The sequence below is a fragment of the Gopherus flavomarginatus genome, chromosome 13 (assembly GCF_025201925.1).
Source record: "Gopherus flavomarginatus isolate rGopFla2 chromosome 13, rGopFla2.mat.asm, whole genome shotgun sequence".
Classification (NCBI taxonomy): domain Eukaryota; kingdom Metazoa; phylum Chordata; order Testudines; family Testudinidae; genus Gopherus; species Gopherus flavomarginatus.
Window position 1 is genome coordinate 22,983,940 of NC_066629.1, and position 22,538 is coordinate 23,006,477.

At 56.9% G+C, this 22,538-nt stretch overlaps 1 protein-coding gene across 4 annotated transcripts in view; it reads left to right on the forward strand.

Moving 5' to 3' along the window:
* The window catches only part of MCAM (melanoma cell adhesion molecule), a 36,574-nt gene that overhangs the window by 4,638 nt on the left and 9,398 nt on the right, over positions 1-22,538 (forward strand). For 3 of the 4 annotated variants that reach the window (XM_050922050.1, XM_050922053.1, XM_050922052.1), the window contains exons 2-10: positions 18,120-18,250; positions 18,673-18,883; positions 19,379-19,449; positions 19,694-19,781; positions 20,153-20,332; positions 20,777-20,904; positions 21,379-21,535; positions 21,893-22,014; positions 22,298-22,439. In XM_050922050.1, the coding sequence (XP_050778007.1) occupies positions 18,120-18,250; positions 18,673-18,883; positions 19,379-19,449; positions 19,694-19,781; positions 20,153-20,332; positions 20,777-20,904; positions 21,379-21,535; positions 21,893-22,014; positions 22,298-22,439 (1,230 nt within the window). The remainder of the gene's footprint in view (positions 1-18,119; positions 18,251-18,672; positions 18,884-19,378; positions 19,450-19,693; positions 19,782-20,152; positions 20,333-20,776; positions 20,905-21,378; positions 21,536-21,892; positions 22,015-22,297; positions 22,440-22,538) is intronic. The other variant, XM_050922051.1, reaches the window with a different exon arrangement.

Here is a 22,538-nt window from a genome sequence, read left to right on the forward strand (position 1 = left end):
TTCTGCAGTGCCCTAGATGCCTCTCCAGAAACCCCCAATACAGGCTTTCTGGGCCTGCAGCTGGAAGGACCACTACCCTTGTGTGGCTTGTTGCCATTGCATGTACATTCAGAGAGTTAGCAAGGCCCGTGCAGATTTAAAGGGCTGACACTGGAATGCGGGTGGGGATGGGGATAAAATGGAACTTGCAGCAGAGGTGGAACTAGTTGATTCAAGGGAGTGGGAGTCAGGACGTCTATATTCTCCTGACTCGGTGTGTGGGGCAAATCGCTTCTCCTCTCTGTGCCTCCCTCTGAGCAACGGGGCACAGCGATCCTCCCCTGCGTGTGAGATTCTGGGCTGAGCTATGCGGAGCAGTAAGGACAGAGATCTGACAAGTAGCATGAAAGGACCAGCAGCTGCTTCGTAGCAGCAACAGGAGTGCTTTGGAAACCTCCGCTCCCACATCTGGCCAGAGGCTCCCAGCACACCCTGCTCTCCCGGGCCTGGAACTGTTGCGGAGTTGGTTTTTTTAAATGACCCAGGTGAGGAGGCCCAGCTGGGGCACGGGGGCAGGTCTGGCGCCCATCCATCAGGGCTCTGGTTGATGAATATTTTTTTTGTGGGCGAGCCTGGCCACTGGGAAGTGTTTTACGACTCCTGTAAGTGCAGGGCTGGCTCCAAGCTTGGAGCTGGGCCCCCTGCCGGCCCACCTCAGCCCCACCGGTGGAGGTTGGGCTTTGCAGGAGGAGTGGAGGAGGGGTCCTTTTTCCTCCTGATGTGCAAAAGGCCGGTCTTTGTTCGTGTGCAGTGCTGGCCCCAGGCCCGAAGTTCCCAAACCAGCTTGGAAGGCGCAGGAACTAACCACTCTCTTGCAATAGAAAGCCGTAAATCTGCAGGGCTCTCTCTGAAACCCTGCCAGGCAGCTGGGAGCAAAGGGTGCAGAGTGCTGGCTGGTGTGAGGCTTGATAGCGCTCTGCTGGTGAGCAGCTGACAGGCCATTTCCTGGGGGGTTTCTGCCTCTTGGCCATGCTGGTCCCATGTGTTTTGTGCAGGATCCGTTTGGGTGGGGGGCTGGGAGCTCCCCCTGTTCCTGCCCTGCACCCGACAGCACCCAATGCTGGGAGAAGCTGGGACTGGGGACTCCTAGCAGAGGGCGGTGCAGGAAGAGTCTGATACTCCAGTCACTAGGCACCAGCTGCCCTGCAGCGCCTCCTGGTGACCAGTCCCCTCTCCTGCAGGCACTGAGCAGATTAACCTTGGGCACAGCATCCCGGGCTTCTCTGAGCTGCGGGCCACAGCCCTGGGAAACACTCTCCCTTGGGGCAGGGGGTCATCCGATTGCAGGACTGGGGTAGAAACAAGGGGGCGGGAGGGGCAGCTGGGTGGGTTCTGGGGGAGGTGGATGGTCCTGTGCATGGTGCAGGGCAAGATTGGTACTTCGCTGCGCAGAGGGTTCAGGGCATTCAGTGGTGGCTGACCTTATCTGTGCAGCTCTGAGGGGGAGGAGCCACCTCCCCTGGACCCTGCCCATGGCTGATTGAGAGTCTCGCCTAGGGTCTGCTGGTGGCCTCCTTGGCCGGATGCCTACTGGCTTCTCTTGCCCTCTCTCTGCCGTGGGAGGGGATGGGAGTCGGGGTGGGTTCTGGAAAGTTACTGTTTCGTGGGGCAGTGGCCTGAATCCCAGGACCCTTGGTGCAGGAGCCATCCCCACTCCCTGGTTCTCTGCCATGGGCCAGTAGAACCTGATGGGCATGGGGCCGCACTCTGGGGATGCCGGCTGGGCACCAACAGCCATGTTCCAGTCGAGCCAGTCCCCAGCCTGGTTTGTGGCCCTGCTGGCCGAGCCGTGATGGCTCCTGCCCCTCGCTGCCCACAAAGCTTTTCTCTGGGGCTTCTTTCCTGGGCTCTCCCTGCGCTAATGGCAAACAGCTGTGCATCTGGCCCTGCCCACGTGGCTCCAAGTCCTGCCTTTGCCCCTCCGCCTTATCAACCTCTTCGCCAGGGCTGGGGACCTTCCTCCTAAGAGGGACCCCAAGTATGGCTCCGTGTGGGCTCCTGGCTGTCTTCGCCATGGGGAAGAGCGGTGGGGGGCCATCAGCCCCTGTTGTCCCCCAGTCCAGGCTGCGGCAGTGCCAGCACAGGGCCTCTGACTGTGCCGCTCTCCCAGGGCAGGGCCTGCAAGCCCGAGGCATGAAGGGCCAGAAGGGCCTATTGCCCGCTGTGCTCAGAGCCCCGTGGGTCTCATCTTTAGGACTGGTTTTGCAGTAGCTTGCCCTGACATGGATGAAGTCTCCTCAGCTGATGACTGTGCCACGTGAACCTGGCAGCCCTAGGCACGAGATAACAGTCACCACCCAGGCAAGCTTGCCCCGTGGGAGGCTGTGAGGGTAGCTCTGGGGCCCTTTCTGCCATTGGGTCCTCTGCTGAGTTGTGTGCTTGAGTCTTGGGCGCTCTTGTCCCGTTGGGACCTGCTTTGAGACTCACCTGGCCACTGTGGGTCTGGAGCAAACCCCGCTCCCTCCCCCTGCCGCTGGATCTCCAGTCCCCAGCCGCCTTCCATTGTGTACCTGACTCTTCAAAGCAGGGAGAGCTTGGCTCAGTGCAAACAAAGCCAGCTGTGCCTGCTTGGGTCCTCTCCCCTGCCGGCCCCTTCCAGGCACATGCCCCAGCCTGCCTCTTAACCCGTTCTCCACCACCACTAATCCAGATCCCTCTCCCCACAGAACGTGGACCCCAAAAACCTGGAGACACCAGGCTGGTCCAGCTGAGTGGCCCTGAGTGACAGTGGAGTCATGCCCAGCGCCTCTCCAACCTGAGGTTGGGGGGAGGGGGCATTAGACCGAGGATGGATCCTCTCTAGCTGCTGGGGATTTGGAGCGGGGAGCTTCCCTTTCTCGGTGGGCGTGGGGGCAGGGTCTGCTGGGAGAAAGGTCTCTCTGTTCCCTGGGCCGCCCCGGCCATGCCCTCTGCCCCGGTGCAGAAAGTTCTCTGGGCTCCTCAGCACTGTTCCCTCAATGCAGTCATTGTATCCCGAGGCTCCCCCTCCAGTGTTCAGGGCCTGGCCCCTCCTCCCCACATCCCAGGCTTAGAGTCTGCCCCACACAGAGGCCTGGGCCACTCCCCCCCACGCACACACACCAGAAGGGATCAAAGCTGTGAGTCAGACGGGACCCTAAACAGTAGGTAGGGGGTGGGATTGTCAACCTGAGCTAGGGAGCTGCTGAGAGAAGAGGTGGGGAGATGGCGGGGTACATCTGGAGGTATCCCCTGAGTCTGCCCTGCCCACCATGAAGACTCTCGGCTCAGCCCCTTGCCGTGGTGTTCAGCCTCTCTCTGTGCCCCTAGGGGAACTGGGGAGGATTCAGGGCAGTGGGCACTCCGACGTGCCGGCAGTGGGGGGTGGCACGTGTGCCAAGGCCCTAACAAAAGGAACGTTCTTTGCCTCATGGCGGGTTGCAGATTCCGGGCATTCTTGGGCTCTGAGCTCATGGCACTGGTTGGACTTTTCATCCGTGCCGGAGCTTGGAAGGGCGGGGGGGCAGTGGCAGCTGGATGTCTCTCTCTGAGCCTCTGGCCAGCAGCACCAGCTGGGTCTGCTCCTCCCCACTTCCCCCAGCGTCCCTTCTTTGTGTGTTAGGTGGCGGTGCCTGGCATGGTGGCAGAGCTTACAGCCCATCTCTGCCCAGGAGATCTGGAGCCAGGCTTGGACCCATCTCTCCCCATTGGGGTTTTGCAGCAGGCTGCCCTGACATGGATGGAGTCTCCTCAGGCTGCCGCCCCGGCCGGCTGCTCTCTCAAAGGTGCAGGATCTGTGCCTTGATGCGCTTATCACCTGTGATCCCCTGCCAGGCTCAGGGAGCAGCATGACCATGGGCAGCAGGTAAATGGGCTGTCTCTTTGCAGAGAGCAGCTCCATCCAGTCCATTAGTGCGCGCATGCGCGCGCGCACACACACACACGCGCACACACACACACAAAAAAAGCTCTGTAGCATGGTCAGTCTCTTAGGCTTCCTCTGCAGCTCGTTAATGATTCCCTGCGTTCGCTAACCTCAGCTCATTACCTGCCCTCACTGCTTAATGTGCACTAAGCATGCATGGCCCCTTCCTATTCCAGATTGGTGTATTTCCGTGCCTGGGGTGCTTCGCCATCCCCCCAGATCTGGGAAGGGAAGATGGGGAGCCCCAGGAACATTGTCGTTTGCCCTGGATTTCCCTTGTCTTGTTCTCACTCCCTGTCCCCCCACCACACAGTCTCCTGGGCTGCTCTGAAGCCCATTTGCTAGCTTGCCCACAGTCCTGGGGTCCCATTCAATCCCTGTCCTTAGCACCACAGGTCTCCCAAGCCCTCTGTGCTCTTGGGCCCCTTCTCCAAACTGTGGGGACAGAGGATCTGCAGGGAGTTGCATCTGCCCGCCCCTGGGTTTGGGTTGCCTCCGGCTATACGGGAGAAGATATAGTTTCTCCTCTGGGCTGCTCATTCAATCCTGCCCTGGTCAGTGGCAAGTGAGTGGCTGGCTTCCCTCTGGCGGCTGTTTGGTGGCCATGTATGTGACAAGTTTGGTGGGTCTCGACTCAGGTCCTAGTGAGCAGATGTAGACATGGCACAAGCCAGCAGTGCAACTGGCCTCTGGGCACAAGAGCCAAAGCTGGAATGGGCCGGCGAGATGGACTAGTACTCTCCCTGGGCATTGTGTGGGTCAGCTGAGTTAATGCTCGGCTGGAGGAGTGGGCCAGGAAAAGCCACCTGGCCGGGGGCAGCTGGTGCTTGGGGCTGAGAGCACAGAGCAGTTGTGGAGTATTTGCTGAGCAAACTTCTCTGTTTGCCTGCCGGGGCCGGGGGGGAAGAGGGGTGCTCTGGTTTAGCAGCATGGGTGCCCCCAACCCAGCAGTGAGCAGAGCCTGCAATGGCTCATCCCGGCTCCCATGGGAGACGGGGGTCCCTAAGAACCAGGCTGTCCCAGAATCGAGGCAGGATCACTCCCCGTACCTCCCCGTTCGCCACCGCTGGGCAGTCTCAAGTGACAGAGCCTCCCTCCCTTCCCTTGGGAGCAGGAGAGATCTTGCTCTTGGGATTACTCCCATGGCTCCTGTTCCTTCCTGCAGTCCCTCTCCTGTGTGCCATGCTCACCCTGTGGCTGGCTGCCTCCCCTGACCTCCAGGGCTCAGCTAGCCTTCCTGGGCCAAATCCAGCCCTGCTGTCAGGCCCATTGAGTTCTCTGTCTGCGCCCTGGAATGGCTGGGCTGAGACCCCTTGTTTACATGCGGGGTTTGTTTACCAGCCCCGGGCCCGTCAGTTCGGGAAGCATCTCTGCTCCCCAGCTCCTGCCAGCGCTGGGTCGATAAGCCATTACATTTTCTCCAAAGCTCTGGAGCCCGGCCAGCTGCTCCATTACTGCTGCGAGGCTGGGAACACATGTGCCGAGGAACCCAGCCCCTGCCGCACCACTTTGCCAGCATCCCCCATTCTCTGGGGCCATCCATCAAGGTGCTGGACCTTGGTCAGGCTGCTTTCAGAATTGGCCCCGTTTTGCAGATGACGATCTGAAGAACGCAGAGATTCGGACTTGCCAGGGTCACATACGGCTGGTCCTGGCAAAGGCAGGGTGCAGAATCCCAGGGCAGGAGGGCTGGGGCGGCTCCCCACATCTCCATCGGCTGCTCAGTCGTATTAATTTAGATGGATTAAATATGCTAAAGCTGCTAATGTAACACAGTCACTGTCCAATGGTAGACGAGGTTCGAAGTTTGGTATCCAGAGATCTCAGTGCCATGGCAAAGCCCCCCATTAAAAACCCATCCGACCTCTAATTAAAGATCAAGAAAAGAAGGGAAAACGGTGGCAGCCTTTGAAATGCAGGGTAGTGAGTGAGGTTTCAGTGTAACAATGGCCCTGGCTTCCTTCCCCTGGAGCTGGAGAGTGTTTAGAAGGAACCACCTGGCTCTGACAGTCCCTTGGCTGGTGCCGAAGGCGGCGATAACTGGCCTTTGGGGGAAAAGAGAAGCTGTGCTGGAGCATTCCTTGCTGCTGCTGTTAAAGTCTGGCCCTGTTTAGTCTCAGGTGGAGCCTGATGGGGAAGCTTGTACCAGTCACCTCCATCTGTTCTTTGTCTTTTTCCCCACAAGTCTCTTCCTTTACAGCCCTGCAAAGGCAGTGATAGGTGGAATAGCCCATCCCCTCATTATCTGCCCATCCCTTATGCCTGATATCGGACACACCAATTTGGGGCTGTTAATTTCTGGTTTCACGTCACCTGTTTCCACCAAGCCTGATTTCCAGGAAGAGAAAGACCCACTCGGGGGGCTTTGAAACTCCAGCCTAACTGGGTGGAGTGTGGGAGGGACTGACCAGTCTGGGAGGGCTCGGGAGGGAGAGTAAGGCAAGGCCTTGCAGCCACCTACACAACCTGGGCACAAAGCCACATGCTGGGCAACAGGCCCAGTTGGCTTATAGGTTTTTAGTACTTTAGAACATTAGAACAGCCAGACTAGGTCATCCCAGTGGTCTGTCTAGCCCAGGATCCTGTCTGCCAACAGTGGCCAAAGCCAGGTGCTTCAGAGGGAATGAACAGAACAGGGCAGTTATCGAGTGATCCATCCTCTGTCGTCCAGTCCCAGCTTCAGGCAGGCAAAGGCTTAGGACACCCAGAGCATGGGCTTGCATCCCTGGACCTATCTGCCATGAACTTATCTAGTTCTTTTTTGAACCCTGTTATACTTTGGCCTATACAACATCCCCTGGCAATAAGTTCCACAGGATAAGTGTGTGTTGTTTGAAGAAAAACATCCTTTTGTTTGTTTTAAACCTGCTGCCTATTAATTTCATTGGGTGATCCCTGCTTCTTGTGGTGTGTAGGAGGAAAGAATGCTCCCTTATTCACTTTCTCCACACCAATCATGATTTTATAGACCTCTGTCATAGCCCCCCTTAGTTGTCTCTTTTCCAAGCTGAACAATCCCAGGCTTTTTAATCTCTCCACATACGGAAACTGTTCCATATCCTTAATCATTTTTGTTGCCCTTCTCTGTACCTTTTCCAATTCTAATATAACTTTTTTGAGATGGGGTGATGAGAACTGCACACAGTATTCAAGGTGTGGGTGTACCATGGATTTATATGATATTTTCTGTTTTATTGTTTATCCCTTTCCTAATGGTCTCTAACATTCTGTTCTCTTTTTTGACTGCTGCTGCACACTGAGTGGATGTTATCAGAGAACTATCCACAATGACGCCAACAGCTCTTTCTTGTAACAGCTAACTTAGACCCCAACATTTTGTATGTGTAGTTGGGATTATGTTTTCCAATGTGCATTATTCTGCATTTGTCACCATTGAATTTCATCTGCCATTTTCTTGCCCAGTCAGCCACTTTTGTGAGATTCCTTTGTAACTCTTTGCCAGTTTACTTTGGACATAACTATGTTGAGTAATTTTGTGTTGTTTGTTTTCAAGTTTTGCCACCTCACTGTTTACCCCTTTTTCCAGCTCATTTATGAATATGTTGAAAAGCACTGGTCCCAGTACAGATCCCTGAGGGACATCACTGTTTATCTCTCTCCATTTTGAAAACTGACCATTTATCCCTACCTTTTGTTTTCTGTCTTTTAACTAGTTACCGATCCATGAGAGGACCTTCCCTTTTATCTCATGACTGCTTACTTTGCTTTAGAGCCTTTGGTGAGGGACCTTGTCAAAAGCTTTCTGAAAATCCAAGTATACTATATCCATTGGATCACTCTTGTCCAGATGCTTGCTGACCCCCGCAAAGAATTCTAGTAGATTGGTGAGGCATGATTTCCCTTTACAAAAGCCATGTTGACTCTTCCCCAACAAATCATGTTCATCAATGTGTCTGGTAATTCTGGTCTTTACTATAGTTTCAACCAATTTGCCTGGTATTGAAGTTGGGCTTATCAGCCTGTAATTACTAGGATCACTTCTGGAGCCCTTCCTAAAAATAGGCATCACATTAGCTATGATACAGAGGCTGATTTCAGCGATAGGTTAGATACCACAGTTAAGTATCAGAGGGGTAGCTGTGTTAGTCTGGATCCGTAAAAAGCAACAAGGAGTCTGCATGCGTCTGACAAAGTGGGTATTCATCCACGAAAGCTTATGCTCCAATACATCTGTTAGTCTATAAGGTTCCACAGGACTCTTTGTTGCATGCCACAGTTAGTAGTTTTGCAGTTTCATCTTTCAGTTCTTTCAGAACTCTGGACTGAATACCATCTGGTCCTGGGGACTTACGATTTTAGTTTAGTACCTAGCACCAGGCTCAGAGGGGGAGCACCGATGGGTATGAAGGGGCTGCATTCCCCCCTAATGCCAGGCTAGGTGCTGGAGACAGAGGGTGAAAAGGTTGTACTGCCCCCAGCAGCTCAGGGCCCTAGTGCCAGGCTGGTGCCTGACTAGGACAACCCCCACATTTGTGCTGACTGAGCAGGCTGTCCCCCTGGCCTGTGCCCTCTGCTGCTGACATAATGCCCCATTCATGCTTGGCCCTTCCCTGAGCTCCCTGGATCCTGTGGGCAGCAAGGGGCTGGTGACATCAGCATTCAGTCGCCCCCCAACTCCGGCCGCAGAGACCCAGTCATTGTGCCGCTTGCTTGAGTCACCAGGAGCTCCCCGCCGCTGCTTCCTTCTCGCTGCTTTTCACCAGCGGGGAGGAGGTCAGGGGGCCTGGAACTGCTGTCACGTTGGGGCACTGCCCCCCAAAGGGCCATTCCAGGGTCTCTGTCGGGCTTTCCTCCCTCCCACAATCCTGCTGTGTTGTATAGGGAACCCTGGCATGAGCTGTAACCCTATGGCACTGCATGGAGCTGTGCTGGTGCCCCTTGCCCTGCAGAGAGGTGCCAGCAAAGGGGAGAGAAAGGCCTCAGCTGAGACCTGAAATCTGCAGGCAGCACAGAGGCTGCTGGGGAAGAGGAGGCAGCTTTTGTGTCCGCAGCCCCGAGATTGCATGAGGCGGCAGCTGGGAAGGGAGCAGAGCGGAGAGAGGAGTTTAAATACTAGAAGCAGAGCTGGTGCTGGGCATAAACCCACAACACAATTTCTTCGGGCCCTGAGCAGCTCAAGCAGCCACTTATTTGCTTTTTTAGTATGTGTTGTGGGGAGCCCCAAATATTCCTGCTTAGGGCCTCCAGAGGACTAGCACTGCCTCTGCAAGGGCAGGTGGGGTTTGTAGGTGGCTCCTGAAATGACAGAGGGAAATACAGTGAAGTGGAACTGCTGCTCTTAGAAGATAACATCAGAACAGCCACACTGGGTCAGACCAATGGTCCATCTAGCCCAGGATCCTGTCTGATGACAGTGGCCAATGCCAGGTGCCCCACAGGGAATGAACACAACGGGGCAGTGATTGAGTGATCCATCCACAGTTGTCCAGTCCCAGCTTCTAGCAGTCAGAGGCTTTGGGATTCCCAAAGCATGGGGTTACGTCCATGACCATCTTGGCTAATAGCCATTTAAGGATTTACCCTCCAGGAGCTTATCTAATTCTTTTTTTTTGAACCCCATTATAATTTTGGCCTTCACACATCCCCTGGCAATGAGTTCCACAGGTTGACTGTGTACTGCATGAAGAATCATAGGACTAGAAGGGACCTTGAGATGTCATCTAGTCCTGTCCCCTGAATTCATGGCAAGACAAGTATTATCTACACCATCCCTGACAGGTGTTTGTCTAATCTGCTCTTAGAAACCTCCAATGACAGAGATTCCACAACCTCCCTGAGCAATTTATTCTAGTTCTTAACCGCCCTGACAGGAATTTTTCCTAATGTCTAACCTAAACCGCCCTTGCTGCAATTTAAGCCCATTGCTTCTTGTTCCATCCTCAGAGGTTAAGGAGAACAATTTTTCTCCCTCCTCCTTATAAAACCTTTTATGTACTTGAAAACTGTTATCGTTCCCCCCTCTCAGTCTTCTTTTCTCCAGACTAAACAAACCCAATTTTTTCAATCTTCCCTCACAGGCCATGTTTTCTAGATCTTTCATCATTTTTGTTGCTCTTCTCTGGACTGTCTCCAATTTGTCCACATCGTTCCTGAAATGTGGCACCCAGAACTGGACACAAGACTCCAGTTGAGGCCTAATCATCACAGAGTAGAGCGGAAAAATTGCTTCTCATGTCTTGCTTACAATGCTCTTACTAATACATCCCAGAATGATGTTCACTTTTTTCCCCCCAAGTGTTACACTGGTGACTCATTTAGCTTGTGATCCACTATGACCCCCAGATCCCTTTCCGCAGTACTCCTTCCTAGGCAGTCATTTCCTATTTTGTATATGTGCAACTGAATGTTCCTTCCTAAGTGGAATACTTTGTATTTGTCCTCATTGAATTACATCCTATTTACGTCAGACTATTTCTCCAGTTTTTGTCCAGATCATCCAAAGCACTTGCAACCTGTCTCAGCTTGGTATTGTCTGCAAACTTTATCAGTGTACTCTCTATGCCATTATCTAAATCATTGATGAAGATACTGAACAGAACTGGACCCCAGAACTGATCCCTGCGGGACCCCACTTGTTATGCCCTTTCAGCATGACTGTGAACCACTGATGATTACTTTGTGGGAACAGTTTTTCAACCAGTTATGCATCCACCTTATAGCAACTCCATCTAGATTGCATTTCCCTAGTTTGTTTATGAGAAGGTCACATGAGACAGTATCAAAAGCTTTACTGAAGTCAAGATACACCATGTCTACTGCTTCCTCCCTATCCACAAGGCTTGTTACCCTGTCAAAGAAAGCTGTCAGATTAGTCTGATATGATTTGTTCTTGACAAATCCACTATGACTGTTCCCTATCACCTTATTATCTTTTAGATGTTCACAAATTGGTTGCTTAATGATTTGCTCCATTATCTTTCAGGGTGCTGAAGTTAAGTATTTACTTATGGGTGTTTTAAACCTGCTGCCTGTTAATTTCATTGGTGACCCCTGGTTCTTGTGTTATGTGAAGGAGTAAATAACCCTTCCCTATTCACTTTCTTCACTCTAGTCATGATTTTACAGACCTCTACCATCTCCCCCCTTAGTCATCTTTTCCAAGCTCAACCATCCCAGTCTTTCTATGCTCTGCTCATCTGGAAGCTGTTCCATACCCCTCATCATTTTGTTGCCCTCCTCCGTGCCTTTGCCAGTTCTAATGTATCTGTTTGGAGCTGGGGTGACCAGAAATGCATGCAACATTCAAGCTTGGGCATTGTATCGCTGCTCTGCTACTAGCCTTTAATGGACCTAGCCTCCAAGAGCAGCAGCTTCCTTTGTGACTTGGGCCACCAGCCAGGTCACAGTGGTCCAGGGTAGCCAAGTCTTTCAGGGCAAACTGTCCCAAGCAGGACAGTCTCCACTGCCTGCTCTGTGAGACCTGCCCAGGGGCTAGCATGGGAACCCAGGCTTGCCTTCTACTCCAAGGTCCAGCTCCAGGACCTGCCAACCAACAACCAAGGTCTGAACTATTCTATCCCTGGCTGCTTTTTTCCCCTGAACCTTTCCTACCTCTTTGGCTCCCCCCCAATTCTGGATTTTCCAGCCCAAACTTTTTCCTGGCAAGGAGTCACTGCAGGCTAGTTTCCTCTGTAGCTCCAAATACCCCTTCCTTTCCTCACCAACTGACTGCAAACTACTTGGCTATAGGCCCTAACTGCTCTCAGCTCCTGGGCTTTATACAGGCCCCACCTGCCCTGTTCCTGTCCAGCTGAACCTCCTCCCTAATTAAGCCTGTTCCCTGGCTGCTCCTCCAGATGCAGCCTGGGCAGTTAATTGGCCTAGCTAGCCACCTTAACCGCTTCAGGCCTTGTGTGGAGCAGACACCTCAAATCATCCCCACACCCTCAAGCCTGTAACCCTTGGGGGTGCGGCTGCCTCCTGCCCGGCATTTGCTTCACCGGGGCTGGCAGGGCATCCCTCTCTTGTTCTCCTTCACCTGCCAGGAGACCCACATTATCCTGGTCCTCCACAGCACCTCTAAACTTTTCCCTTTGGTTCTCTGGGTCCCAATCAGCTATTGGCAGGGCCTGCTCCGTGGCTACTCATTTCTCCTCTAACACCTTCACTTTCCCCACAGGAACCCGCAGCCCACTTTCCCTTAGTGCCTGAGTTCCCATCACAGCTTGCTTGGCTTCAGTGGCAGTTCCTACACCCCTCTGGGCCCCCTCCGTCCCAAGCGTTTTATCTCCCCACTCCTACCACCTCATGCTGGGTGCAGGGTTGACCACCTGCCAGGTCCACGATCATCCCTGCCTCATCTACTCTGACAGCCTTTAGCATGCTCCAGTCCCCAGGCAACCCCCACCTTCTTTTTTCCTATTTCACTGTGGTTCATGCCTTCCCCTAAGAGGGCAGAGCCTTTTTATAGGGCCAACCTCAAGGGACCCAAACCAGCCCCTTGTCCTTGCCTTGTCTATTCCCGTCCCAGTTCTTAGGGTCCCTGCTGATCACAGGCAACACACGCCCGTCCCTTCCCTTCACTGTTCTCCCCACACGTTGGACTCTGGGGTTTCTTGTCTCCCTGCCTTCTGAGTAAGGCTTCTCTCGCCTGTACAGCCAGGGCCACTCTCTTTTTAGGCATGTCCTTCACCTGCAGGCATAGCACTTCTCTGGCTTCCCCGCCCCCGTACCCTTTCCAATGTCCCTCTCTGTGCCCTCTGCTAATCTCTTGCCACATGAGCTTAAATCAATACAGCTGCTGTTCAGCCAGCCGTGTGTCCAATAGGTGTGCAGGTACACCTAGGCCTCTCAGGTGTCTGCTAGTTCTCCAGCACCTGCCTGCTCTGTCAGCGCCCCTCCACAGGGGCAGCAACTCTGGGTCCAGGCTGGGAGGATGCATACTGTAGCTCCCTTGCCTCTTCCCACCGTCTCCTACCCACCCAGGGTGTGTGATCTCGGCTGATCTGCCTGAAGCTCGCCCTCATGTCCCAGGCCCCTGGCTTGGCCCGGCGCCCTGACTCCAGCTTGGGGAGAAGAGGCGTTTCCAGGGAGCCAGGTGGCCTTTTGTCAGCCCTGTTTGTTAAGCTGTCCTCTCTGGGAGCGGCTGGCAGAGCACACGCAGCCCCGGACAGGTGGGATCTGGCTGCCAGCATTATCGGGGTTAGATCCTGCTAAGGAACAAGCAGTGTGGCACACTCGGGGTGCCTCCTGTTAGCCATCTCCTGGTGTGCCAGTTCAGGGCGGGAGCTGGCACCGCCAGTCTGTAATGCTTCTGTGTCATCTGCCTTTAGACACAACCACCAATGCCCCATTCCTAGGCCAGATCCTCCACTGACAGCCCTGTGGGCAAAGTGGCTGCCAGGTGCAGGGGGAGGGAGGGTCCCTTGCCCTGTTATCTGGGGTTTCCTTCAGTACTTAGGAGGGGCCTGGCCCCATTTCCAGGAGTCCCAGGTGCAAGTGTTCCCTGGGGCCCTTCTTACTGACCCCTCCTCAGCTAGGAAGAGGGTGAGACAGGATTCGATGGCTCTGGGGGGCAGAGAGGAGGCTGATCTGGGAGCTTTATCCAGTTTCCCGTCCCCTTCCACAGATCAGGATTAAGCCCAGCGGGAGATGGGGGCAGAGGAAGACCTGCAGGGGCATTATCTGTGGCTCCCTCACCCCAACGCTGTCTCGTCCCAGTGCTCTAGGAGTGCACAGGGCAATGACACCCCCTGCCCTGGACCAGAGCATTAGGCTCCTGTGGTTTGATGCTGGTGATGTGGTGCGGGACACGACAGCCTGGCATGGGAGGTGCCAAAAGCAGGGGGCACGGCCCTGGGCAGGAGACTCGGGTTTGCTCTTAGCAGGTTTTGCTCCAAGCAGGTGTGATTTCAGAGACCTTGTGCTCACTCTCCATTTAGGAGCCCTGGGTGACCCTCATCCCCTGTTATATCCTGGCGTGGCCCCTGGCAGCGTCCCTTGTTCTGTGACCCCAGTGCCCAGGCTGTAGCCCCCGGGTGTGTCCCTTGTACTATGGCACTTGGGGACCTTTGGCCCTAAGATGTGCCTCTGGCACTCTTCGTAAGTGGCCACCCCCCCACGCACACCCCCTGGCTGCGTTCCCATGGCTCTCCCCTAGCCCTGCAACCCCCACTTCCCCCTGGCTCTGTCCCAACCCCCCCCCCCGTAAGAACTCTCGGGCCTGTGACCAGTGCACCATGGAACCCCTGCGTTCAGAGCAGCCGCCTTGCCTCACTCCCCCTCTGGAAACATGAGTGGCCGGAATGGGACAAAGGCTTCTTGTGTTGGGGCCAGTGCAGGACAAGGCACTTCCTATCTCGAGCTGCATGGTTAGATTTTGAAACCACTTCCTGTGCGAGGCGCGTGGCCGGTGCCGGAGCCGCAGAGCCCTTCCTGCCCTGGCGCCTGGGGTGTGGGAGTGGGCTGTTACAGAGGGTGCCTTAACTGCCCCAGCACCGGTCCCCTGCTCAGCTCCACAGCCCACTCCCAGCTGGGATCCCACATGGTGCCGGCCCCTCCCAGCTGGGATCCCGCATGGTGCTGGTCCCGCCCAGCTGGGATCCAGCTCGTTGCTGATGTGGGATGTGTGCAGTCTGACGGAGGGTATTGCTGGCATTTGGAGTCCCCTCAACAAAGACCATGGGTCACCCCCTGCAATAGGGCTCAGGATGATGACCCCCCCCCCCAATGCCAGGGGAAAGCAGACTGGCCCATAGCAGTGAATTGCTGAGTATCTCCTGCCCGCAGCCCTCTCGTCTCTGCTCCTGGGCAGGGGCTCTGAATTGGAGGGGTTTGGAGGCAGGGTGTGACCTGTGGTCAACCCCTCTGAGGCCACGCCTGCCCATCTCTCGCCTGTGGGGGGGCCCGTGGCTGGCTGAATTCTCGTGGCCACCTCACTGCCAGACACCCAGTTTTGAGAGCCGTGCCTTGATCAGTCCTGGGAAGCTGAGCAAGCGGGCGACCTGAGCACCATGCTGTGGGGAAGGCTCGGAGTCCCCCTCACCCCGCCCCCCGTCGGGAGCGGCTATTGGCGTGAGTTATGTGCCAGGCTCTGCAGCAGCATCGCTGGCTCATCCCAGGTGCGTGGGCTGGCATCATCCGTCACTGGCTGTGAGCACCAGCTCAGCCCTGCTGGGGGGTCTCCCACTGGCAGCCCCAGTCACTGCCTGGGGTGGGAAGCTGGGCTTAGACTGCTCCCACTGGTGCCACGGGGCTCCCCCCAGCGTGGGTGAGCTGGTGGCTGCATCATGGGCAGCTGAAGCCTCAGAAATCTCTCCAGAGCCCCCCACAGACATTCTGAGGACCTGGTCATTTGGAGGTACAGGGGGTTCCATCTCTGCTCCCCACGGTCACTGTCCTCATTCATATCAGGTGTCCTTCATGACCCTTTGCATTGTGGCATGACCCCACTCTGGGCTCCCTGGCTGTGTGGGGCAGGCTGGGCTGATTCCTGGTGCTTTGCCCGCCCTCCCCATGCGTCTTCCCTGCCAGCATTAGTGGGATTTGCTGTCTAACCCCCCCACCCACATCCCCTAATGGAGCCCTCTCAGCTTTTGTTACTTGCAGGGCTTGGCACTGTGCAGACCCTGAGGTTGTCCCTGCCCTACAAAGGCCAGGGCAAGGAGAAGAGGCTCTGTTTGCTGGGCATATTAATTAGACAGGCTGGGGTCCTGCAGGCAGCAGATGGCACCGATCACAGCTCTTTCCCTGGCAGATAGAGTCAGCGCTGGGGAAGGCTGAGGCAGGATTGGCTGTGGGCATCCACTGGTCCCTCGGGTTGTCTCTGGTTCTCACCCCAACCCCCAGCATGACACTCTCTCCCTGCCATCCTCTACCTATGCCCCACGTAGCTCACTGCTCTGCACCCAGGGAAAGCGTGTAGAATTTCCTTGGCAGTGCAGCTGGGAACCAAGACCCTTGGGTGCTGGATGTGACACAGTGAGGTGCCATAGGCTCACAATTGGAGGTGGAGGAGCCAGGACACCTGGGTTCTGTTCCTCATTCCAGAAGGCTGAGATCCAGGGGCTAGTACAGGAGATGGGGAATCAGGATTCCTGGGTTTTACTCTTGGCCCTGCCAGTGATCATCCATGTGTCTGTGGGTGAGTCTCTTCCCCCCACTGTGTGCCTCAGTGTCCCCATAGGAGGGCAGGGTTAATGGTCCGTGCTCCTAGGGCAGAGGGGGGAACAGGGGGTTCCGGCCCTGCTTGCACAGGGGGTGGATAGGTGATTCCTCTGCCAGTTGCTCCACAAGCAGCCAGGGCCACGGCGGCTCAGGTGCAGCCAGGCTGCCCCCTCCACCATGGGTGGGATCCAGCAGCCTCCCTCCGCCATGGCCCAAGCTGGGCCGGGCACGACCCCCCTGTGCTGCAGCAGGTGTTGTCTCGTGCCAGTTCAGGCCCCTGAGCTGACTGGTGCCGTCTCAGCCAGGAGCCCCCTCCTTTCCGACTGGAGCCCAGGCCCCTCCGTCCCCAGGCATGAAGAAATGGCAGCTCCTGAGCGATCCTCCACCTGCCAGGGCCGGATGAAGCTGCGGATGTGACCAAGAGGCCAGGATTTCCCCCTGGGGTGTGTGTGTCATGATCCCGGATGCCCTGCATGCCCCTCATCCCCACTTCCGCAGGTACTGCCAGCCAGGCCCCCTCAGACCCAGCAGATGTCCTAACAATGGGGCTGCAGCCCCAGTCAAGCTCAGCCGAGCACAACATCCTGCCCCAGAAGTGAAGTCTTCCCAGAACATTGAAGGGAAGGACACAGGGGGGGAGGAAGCAAAGCAGCCAGGAAGCACCCCCCCCATTGTCCCCCTTGTGCTGCTAATTGTCTAATCCCCACCCATTCTGCTCTAATCAGCATCTGGAAAGTGACTTACTGGGCTCAGCTGCCTTCCCCACTCTGGGGTGTTGGGGGAGATCAGAGTCTTGCCGAGGGGGGCAACTGCTTGCACCGAGCCTGTCTATGGGACTATTCTCCTAAATCAATTAGAGCTGGGGAATGGGGTGTGTGGAGGCAGCTGCAGGGCGCAGAGCAGGCAGCTTGCCCAGCCTTGGCAGAGGGAATATCATGGAGAGCCGGCGCTCAGATTCTAGGCCCCGCTGGCTGTGGGGCCGGTGCTGTGGGTGCCTGTGCCATTGGGAAAGTGACTGAGACCTTCCAGTTTTGTCCCACCCGACCCCAGAGAGCTGTGCTCCCACCCAACCTCAGCTAGGCCCCTAGTGGGGAAAGGCCTGTGCCCCATCCTGCCCCTCCTAGCAGCCCAGGCTGGATCAGAGCCTGTGCCCCTTGGATGGGAAGGAAGCAGGGTGTACCCCAAGCTATGTGATGAGTTTAGTGGCCTCGGCTGCTAGTGTCTTGGCCACAAAGGTGTTAAGCTGCATGTGGAGAGGCAGGGCTAAGCCGTCCCAGCAGGGGTTAACAAGCTCTCCTTGGGCACGCAATGACCCCCCCAAAAAACCCCACACACACCCACTTGGGCTGGGCTGGGCTGAAAAGTGAAAATGGGAGACGGCTGGGCTGCACATGGAAGGGGAGATGGACGGTAGCAGTGACTGCTGCCTAATGGGAACCATCGGGGGCACAGTGGATGTAGCAGCTGGGAGTGGGGAGGGCGGGGCTGGGCAGGCTGCAGTGGGGTGCCTGGGAGGTGTGGGGCTGTGCTGGCTTGCAGGGGTGGGGGCCCTGTTCAGGTATGGGGTCAAAGAGGGCTGGTAAGGTCTGTACAGTGTTTGGAAATTCACCCCAACTCTGCCACTTGCCTAGTGGCCTCCTCCTGGGCGCCCCCTGCAGCTGCCCTCACCGTGGTGGGCTGGAGGTGCTGAGCCCACTCAGGGGCACGGGCAGGCAGGCCTGTGTTTGCACAGGGATCTTGCAAACAGGAGCCACTCCAATGTGGGCAGTGGGATCTGCATACCAGGCTATGGCATGGGATTGGTGCCCACAAGGACTCCAGCACACAGTGGGATCAGACAGGGCACCTCCTGGGGGCAGGTCTGGCCCTTCTGCTCTTTGCTAGGGGTCTTCAGCTCCCCACATCTCACTTGAGGGGCTGATTGTGCTGTTCAGCACCAACAACAGCACATGTAGAGTCCTGCCGAGGGTGGGGTGGGGGAGAATGAGAGATGTTCTCCTGCCCCCCGCTTACCTCAAGCACAGTGTTTGTGTGGCATCCCCCACCCTCATCACCTTGTGCCATGTCTCAGCAGTTGGGGCCAGCAAAGTGGAGGTCTCCATGTTGGAGATGGTGGAGGTGGAATTGGGCCAGACCGCCAGGATCCCATGCAACTTCTCTCTCCCCGGGGAAAGCCACTATGCCTACATCAACTGGTTCTATGTGAGTAGCAGCACCCACAGGGGGGCCCAGGGTGGGGGACTGACGGGGCAGGATCGGGGCCCCCCAGCGGGAAGGGGCAGGGGGAAAAACAATATGGCAGAAGCAGGGGGCACGGGAAGATGGGGGGACAGAAACGGGGGGGCTCGCATGGGAGGGTTTGAGGGGGAATAAGGTCCCTGGAGCAGCTCAGTCACTGGCCTGGCAAAGACTGGCGGTGGGAGGTCCCAGTGAGAGTGACAAAGTCCTGCCCCGTCTCCCTGCCTGGCTCCTGGAGGACACATCTCCCAACACACCCGTGTCCCAGCCATCTGGGCATTGCGCTAACAAAAGCCTCCACCGCCACCTGTGGCACAAAGAGGGCCCCACCCCGGGTGAGTCCTGGGCCCGAGTGGCGAGTCCCTCTCATTTTCGTTCCCCTCTAGATCGACAAACACAGCCGGACGAAGATCTACTACATGGTCCGTGGACAGGAATTTGAGGTGGACCCAGAGTACAAGGGCCGGGTGGCCATGGAGAACGACTTCACCCTCACCATCAGCAGGGTGACCCTGCAGGATGCCAGGACCTTCGTGTGCCAGGTCGGCGCGGGCAGCTTAGGGGTGGGCGAGAACCGGACCAAGCTCCACATTTACAGTGAGTGCTGCTGGGCCCAGCACCAGGGTGTGGGGAGGGGCAGGGCAACAGCCTATGATTGGCATTTCAGCGCAAGCCCCTGCTGTGGATGCTGCTGCTGCTCGGGGACATGCGACGAGCTGCCACGTTCCTTTCCCTTCCCCCGCTCAGGGCTGCCTGCCCCTGCCAAGGCTTGGCCCGGGGGCATGGAGGCTGATTTAAGCCGGGATCCTAGAGCAAGGCAACATGGGAGTGTCTGCACCTGCCGTAGATCACAAGGTGTGGGCATTAGTGAAAGAGACGCAGCTGCCACTCGCAGGGTCGCAGCTTCTACCGCTGCAGTGGGAAGGCAGGAACAGGCTCACGGCAGAGGACAGAACTGAGAACACGGGCTGGGTCTGGTTCCCCCTTGCGTGACGCTGGCTGAGCCTGGGGAGGGGTCAGGGACTTGGCCTTTCCCTTCTCTCTCGGTCCACCTGGCACCAAACTCCGGGCTGGGCTGCTGCTCTTTTCCAGAAACCCCGGAGCCTCCTGAGATCCAGGTGAACGACGCGGGCATCCCAGTGACGAGTAAGGAGATCCCAAAGGTGAGGGGAGCCAGCCGTGCCCCACACAGGCTGGCTAGCACTGAGGGGGCCACAGCACTGCTGGGGGGAAGGCACCCAGAAGAAGGTGGGGGACTACTGGCAGGAAGCTCAGTGCCAGCAGGGGTGGGGAGAATCTTAACTGCCTTGTCCAGCGCAAGCTGCGCCATGTGGGGAGAGCGAGCGGCGGGGTGCTGCGTGGGGACCGAGAGGTTTTCAGCACCAAGTGCTCCCTTTGCTGTCTCAGATCGCAGTGTGCGTCAGCAAGAATGGCTTTCCAGCCCCCAACATCACATGGTACAAGAACGGGAGCCCCCTGTGGCAGGACGACACACGTAAGTTTTGGGGCCAGCTCCTTCTCCTTGGGCTGCTTAGGTACGTTGTAGCCTGTGGGGGCCAGCCCTGGGGAGCTGGGATAAGGGGCCCGCCCAGGCAATTCTGGGATCACAATGCTCAGGATAATCCTGTATCCTGCTGCAAGGAAGCTCATGGTGATGGAGTGCCCACGGGCACTGTTGTGAGAAAGCTCACAGCAATCCTGCTCAGCCCCAGGGGTGAGAAGTTTGTGCATCTCCATTCCTTCTTTCCTTCCTTCCAAGGGCTGGATCCCAGGGTCAGAGGGAGGGGGTGTTCCTTGGGGCCAACAGGGTCTGCAGGTGCTCAATCCCTCTTGGCACTACCCCCATCACCTGCTTTCGCCCGGCAGAAGTCAGCATCCTCTCCACTCTCATCAAGGAGTCCAGTGGGCTGTACACGGTGAGCAGCAACCTCTTCGCCCGTGTGAGCCGTGAGGACCGTCAGTCCCGCTTCCACTGCGAGGTCAGCTACCGCCTCCTGGGGGCCGACCAGACTGCCGCGTCTGAGAAGGTCAACGTCACAGTGTTCTGTGAGTCTGGGACTGATCAGCCACACTCAGGCTGGCCCAGGGGAAGGGGAACGATTCTCCATACTGGCGATAACACTCCCTGCACTGCAGGGTTGATGCTGCAATAGACCAGGCTGTGACATCCATGGCACTGCCACATGACAGTTGTTGCTCTGCATGCAGATGGTAGCGGGGGCCTGCAGTGATCCACAGCTCAAGCTGTTGCCACATGTTGCAATGTACCTCCGGCATCTGCCCAAGTCCTGGCCCCTCACGCTGAAGCTTGAGCATGGACGTAGGTGGAGTCAGTCTGTTCTCCCCCGTGCTCTCCAGCCAGAGCATCTATCAGATTCCCCCTCTCCTGTTTGCCGCTTGCTAGTTTCTCATGGGCCCCTGGTCTGCCCGCCCCATGGTCCCAGCTAATCCGAGGCTCTTCATGTCTCTCTCTCTCTCTCTGCACCCTAGATTCCACGGAGAACCTGAGTCTGATGATACAGTCTCCCCAGCCGCAGGTGCGGGAAGGGGACGACGTGACACTGCGCTGCGAGGGGGATGGGAACCCCCCACCCGAGTACAACCTGCTGAAAGTGCAGGTGAGCAAAGGGGCGGGACGGCAGGCCGGGGCAGGAAGGCTCTGGATGCCCAGGGGCTGACAGAGCGTGCCTTGAATGTGGGGCTGCCTGACTGAGCTCCCCACAGGGTGTCTCTGTGCTCCCCTGTACATGGCGATGCTTTCCCTTCCTGCACTGGGAGGGGGCTGCGGGTTCCATCTGCCCCAGTCTAGGAATCTATTGCAGAGGGCTGGACAGCCCAAGGAAAGGGATAATCGCTGTGCCAGGGCACTGGTTCCAGCCCCGCTCCACGCAGAGTGGGGCTTGATCAGGAGATGGGAGGCAGATTCTGCTCGCTCCCCCCCCCAACTAGGGCACCAGTTCCAGCCCAGCCCAGGGCAAGGGAATGGACTAGAGGGCGAGAAACCTCCAGCAGCTCCACTCCTGCTCCCGGTGCCAACATGAGCCACGTGTGTGCCCACGTACCCCCACTCCCATCTGCCTTGTGCCCCTCAGGAGGGTGCCCAGCCTGAGGAGAGAGACCTACCCTCCAGCAACGGGGTGCTGATCCTGCGGAAGGTCAAGAAGGAGGACAGTGGCCAGTACCTGTGCCGGACTTTCGACCTTGACTCCATGATGAAGCTGGAAGACACGGTGGAGCTGTCTGTGAACTGTAAGGGAGGGCCGGGAGGTTCCCCCTGGGCCCTGTGCTGTCCCAGCCCTTCTCCCATTGAGCTCCACATGAATCTGTGCAGTGCTGCCTGCCCATGTCTGTGGAGGCACGACCTGCCCCCCTCCAGCTCGATGGGTTGGCGATTCAGGGCCCCGTGATGCCAACTGACCGGAAGAGCAGTTCCCCAGCTGGGGAGATGTGGCATTTGAGAACGGCTGCTTTGCGGCAGCCCCCGTGGCCTGTGTCCATGCTCCAGGCTGGCTCCTGGGAACCAGTTTCTGTTCTGTACCAGCATCAGCGAGCCCTTGGCCACACGAAGGGCACCGCGTCTCATCCCCATGCTTGCTCTCTCCCTAGACCTCGAAGGGCTCAAGATAACCCCCGAGGGGCCCATCCAGCTACAGCAGGGAGAAGTCTTAACCCTGACCTGCGACGCCAGAGGCTCCAAGCCCTTGGAGTTCCGGTGGAAGAAGGAAAAGGTAACTGAACCATGCGGATGGCTGCTCCCAGGCAATGGCCCAGTGCTCCAGTGACCTGTAGAACTAGATGAAAGCTCATTAATACTCCCCCACCCCGGGCAGGATATTCCCTTCCCGCTAACCCTGAGGGACTGAGATTTTCTCCCTGCCCCACAACAGAAGGGCTTTGAGTGAAGCTGGAAAGCTTGGGAAGACCCAGCTGCTCCCTCAGGCCACATGCTGCTCCCGGACAAGAGGCGGGGCTGCGGCAGTCGGACACTAGCCTGCTCATCTCCTTTTCCAGAAGGGCAAACTGCTGAGGTCAGGAAAGCAACTGAAACTGAGCAACGTCACCCTCGAATCTTCTGGCAACTACAGCTGTGAGGTGGCTGTGACTGGGGTGCCAGGGCTCTCCCGCTCCAAGCAGGTGAACGTCGCTGTTCACAGTAAGTGCCAGCCACTGCCGTATCCCCACCCCCTTCCTGCACAGGCTGGGAGAGGGGGACAGCTTGGGGGTTGGGGGGAATCCAGCAAGGAGCTGGTGG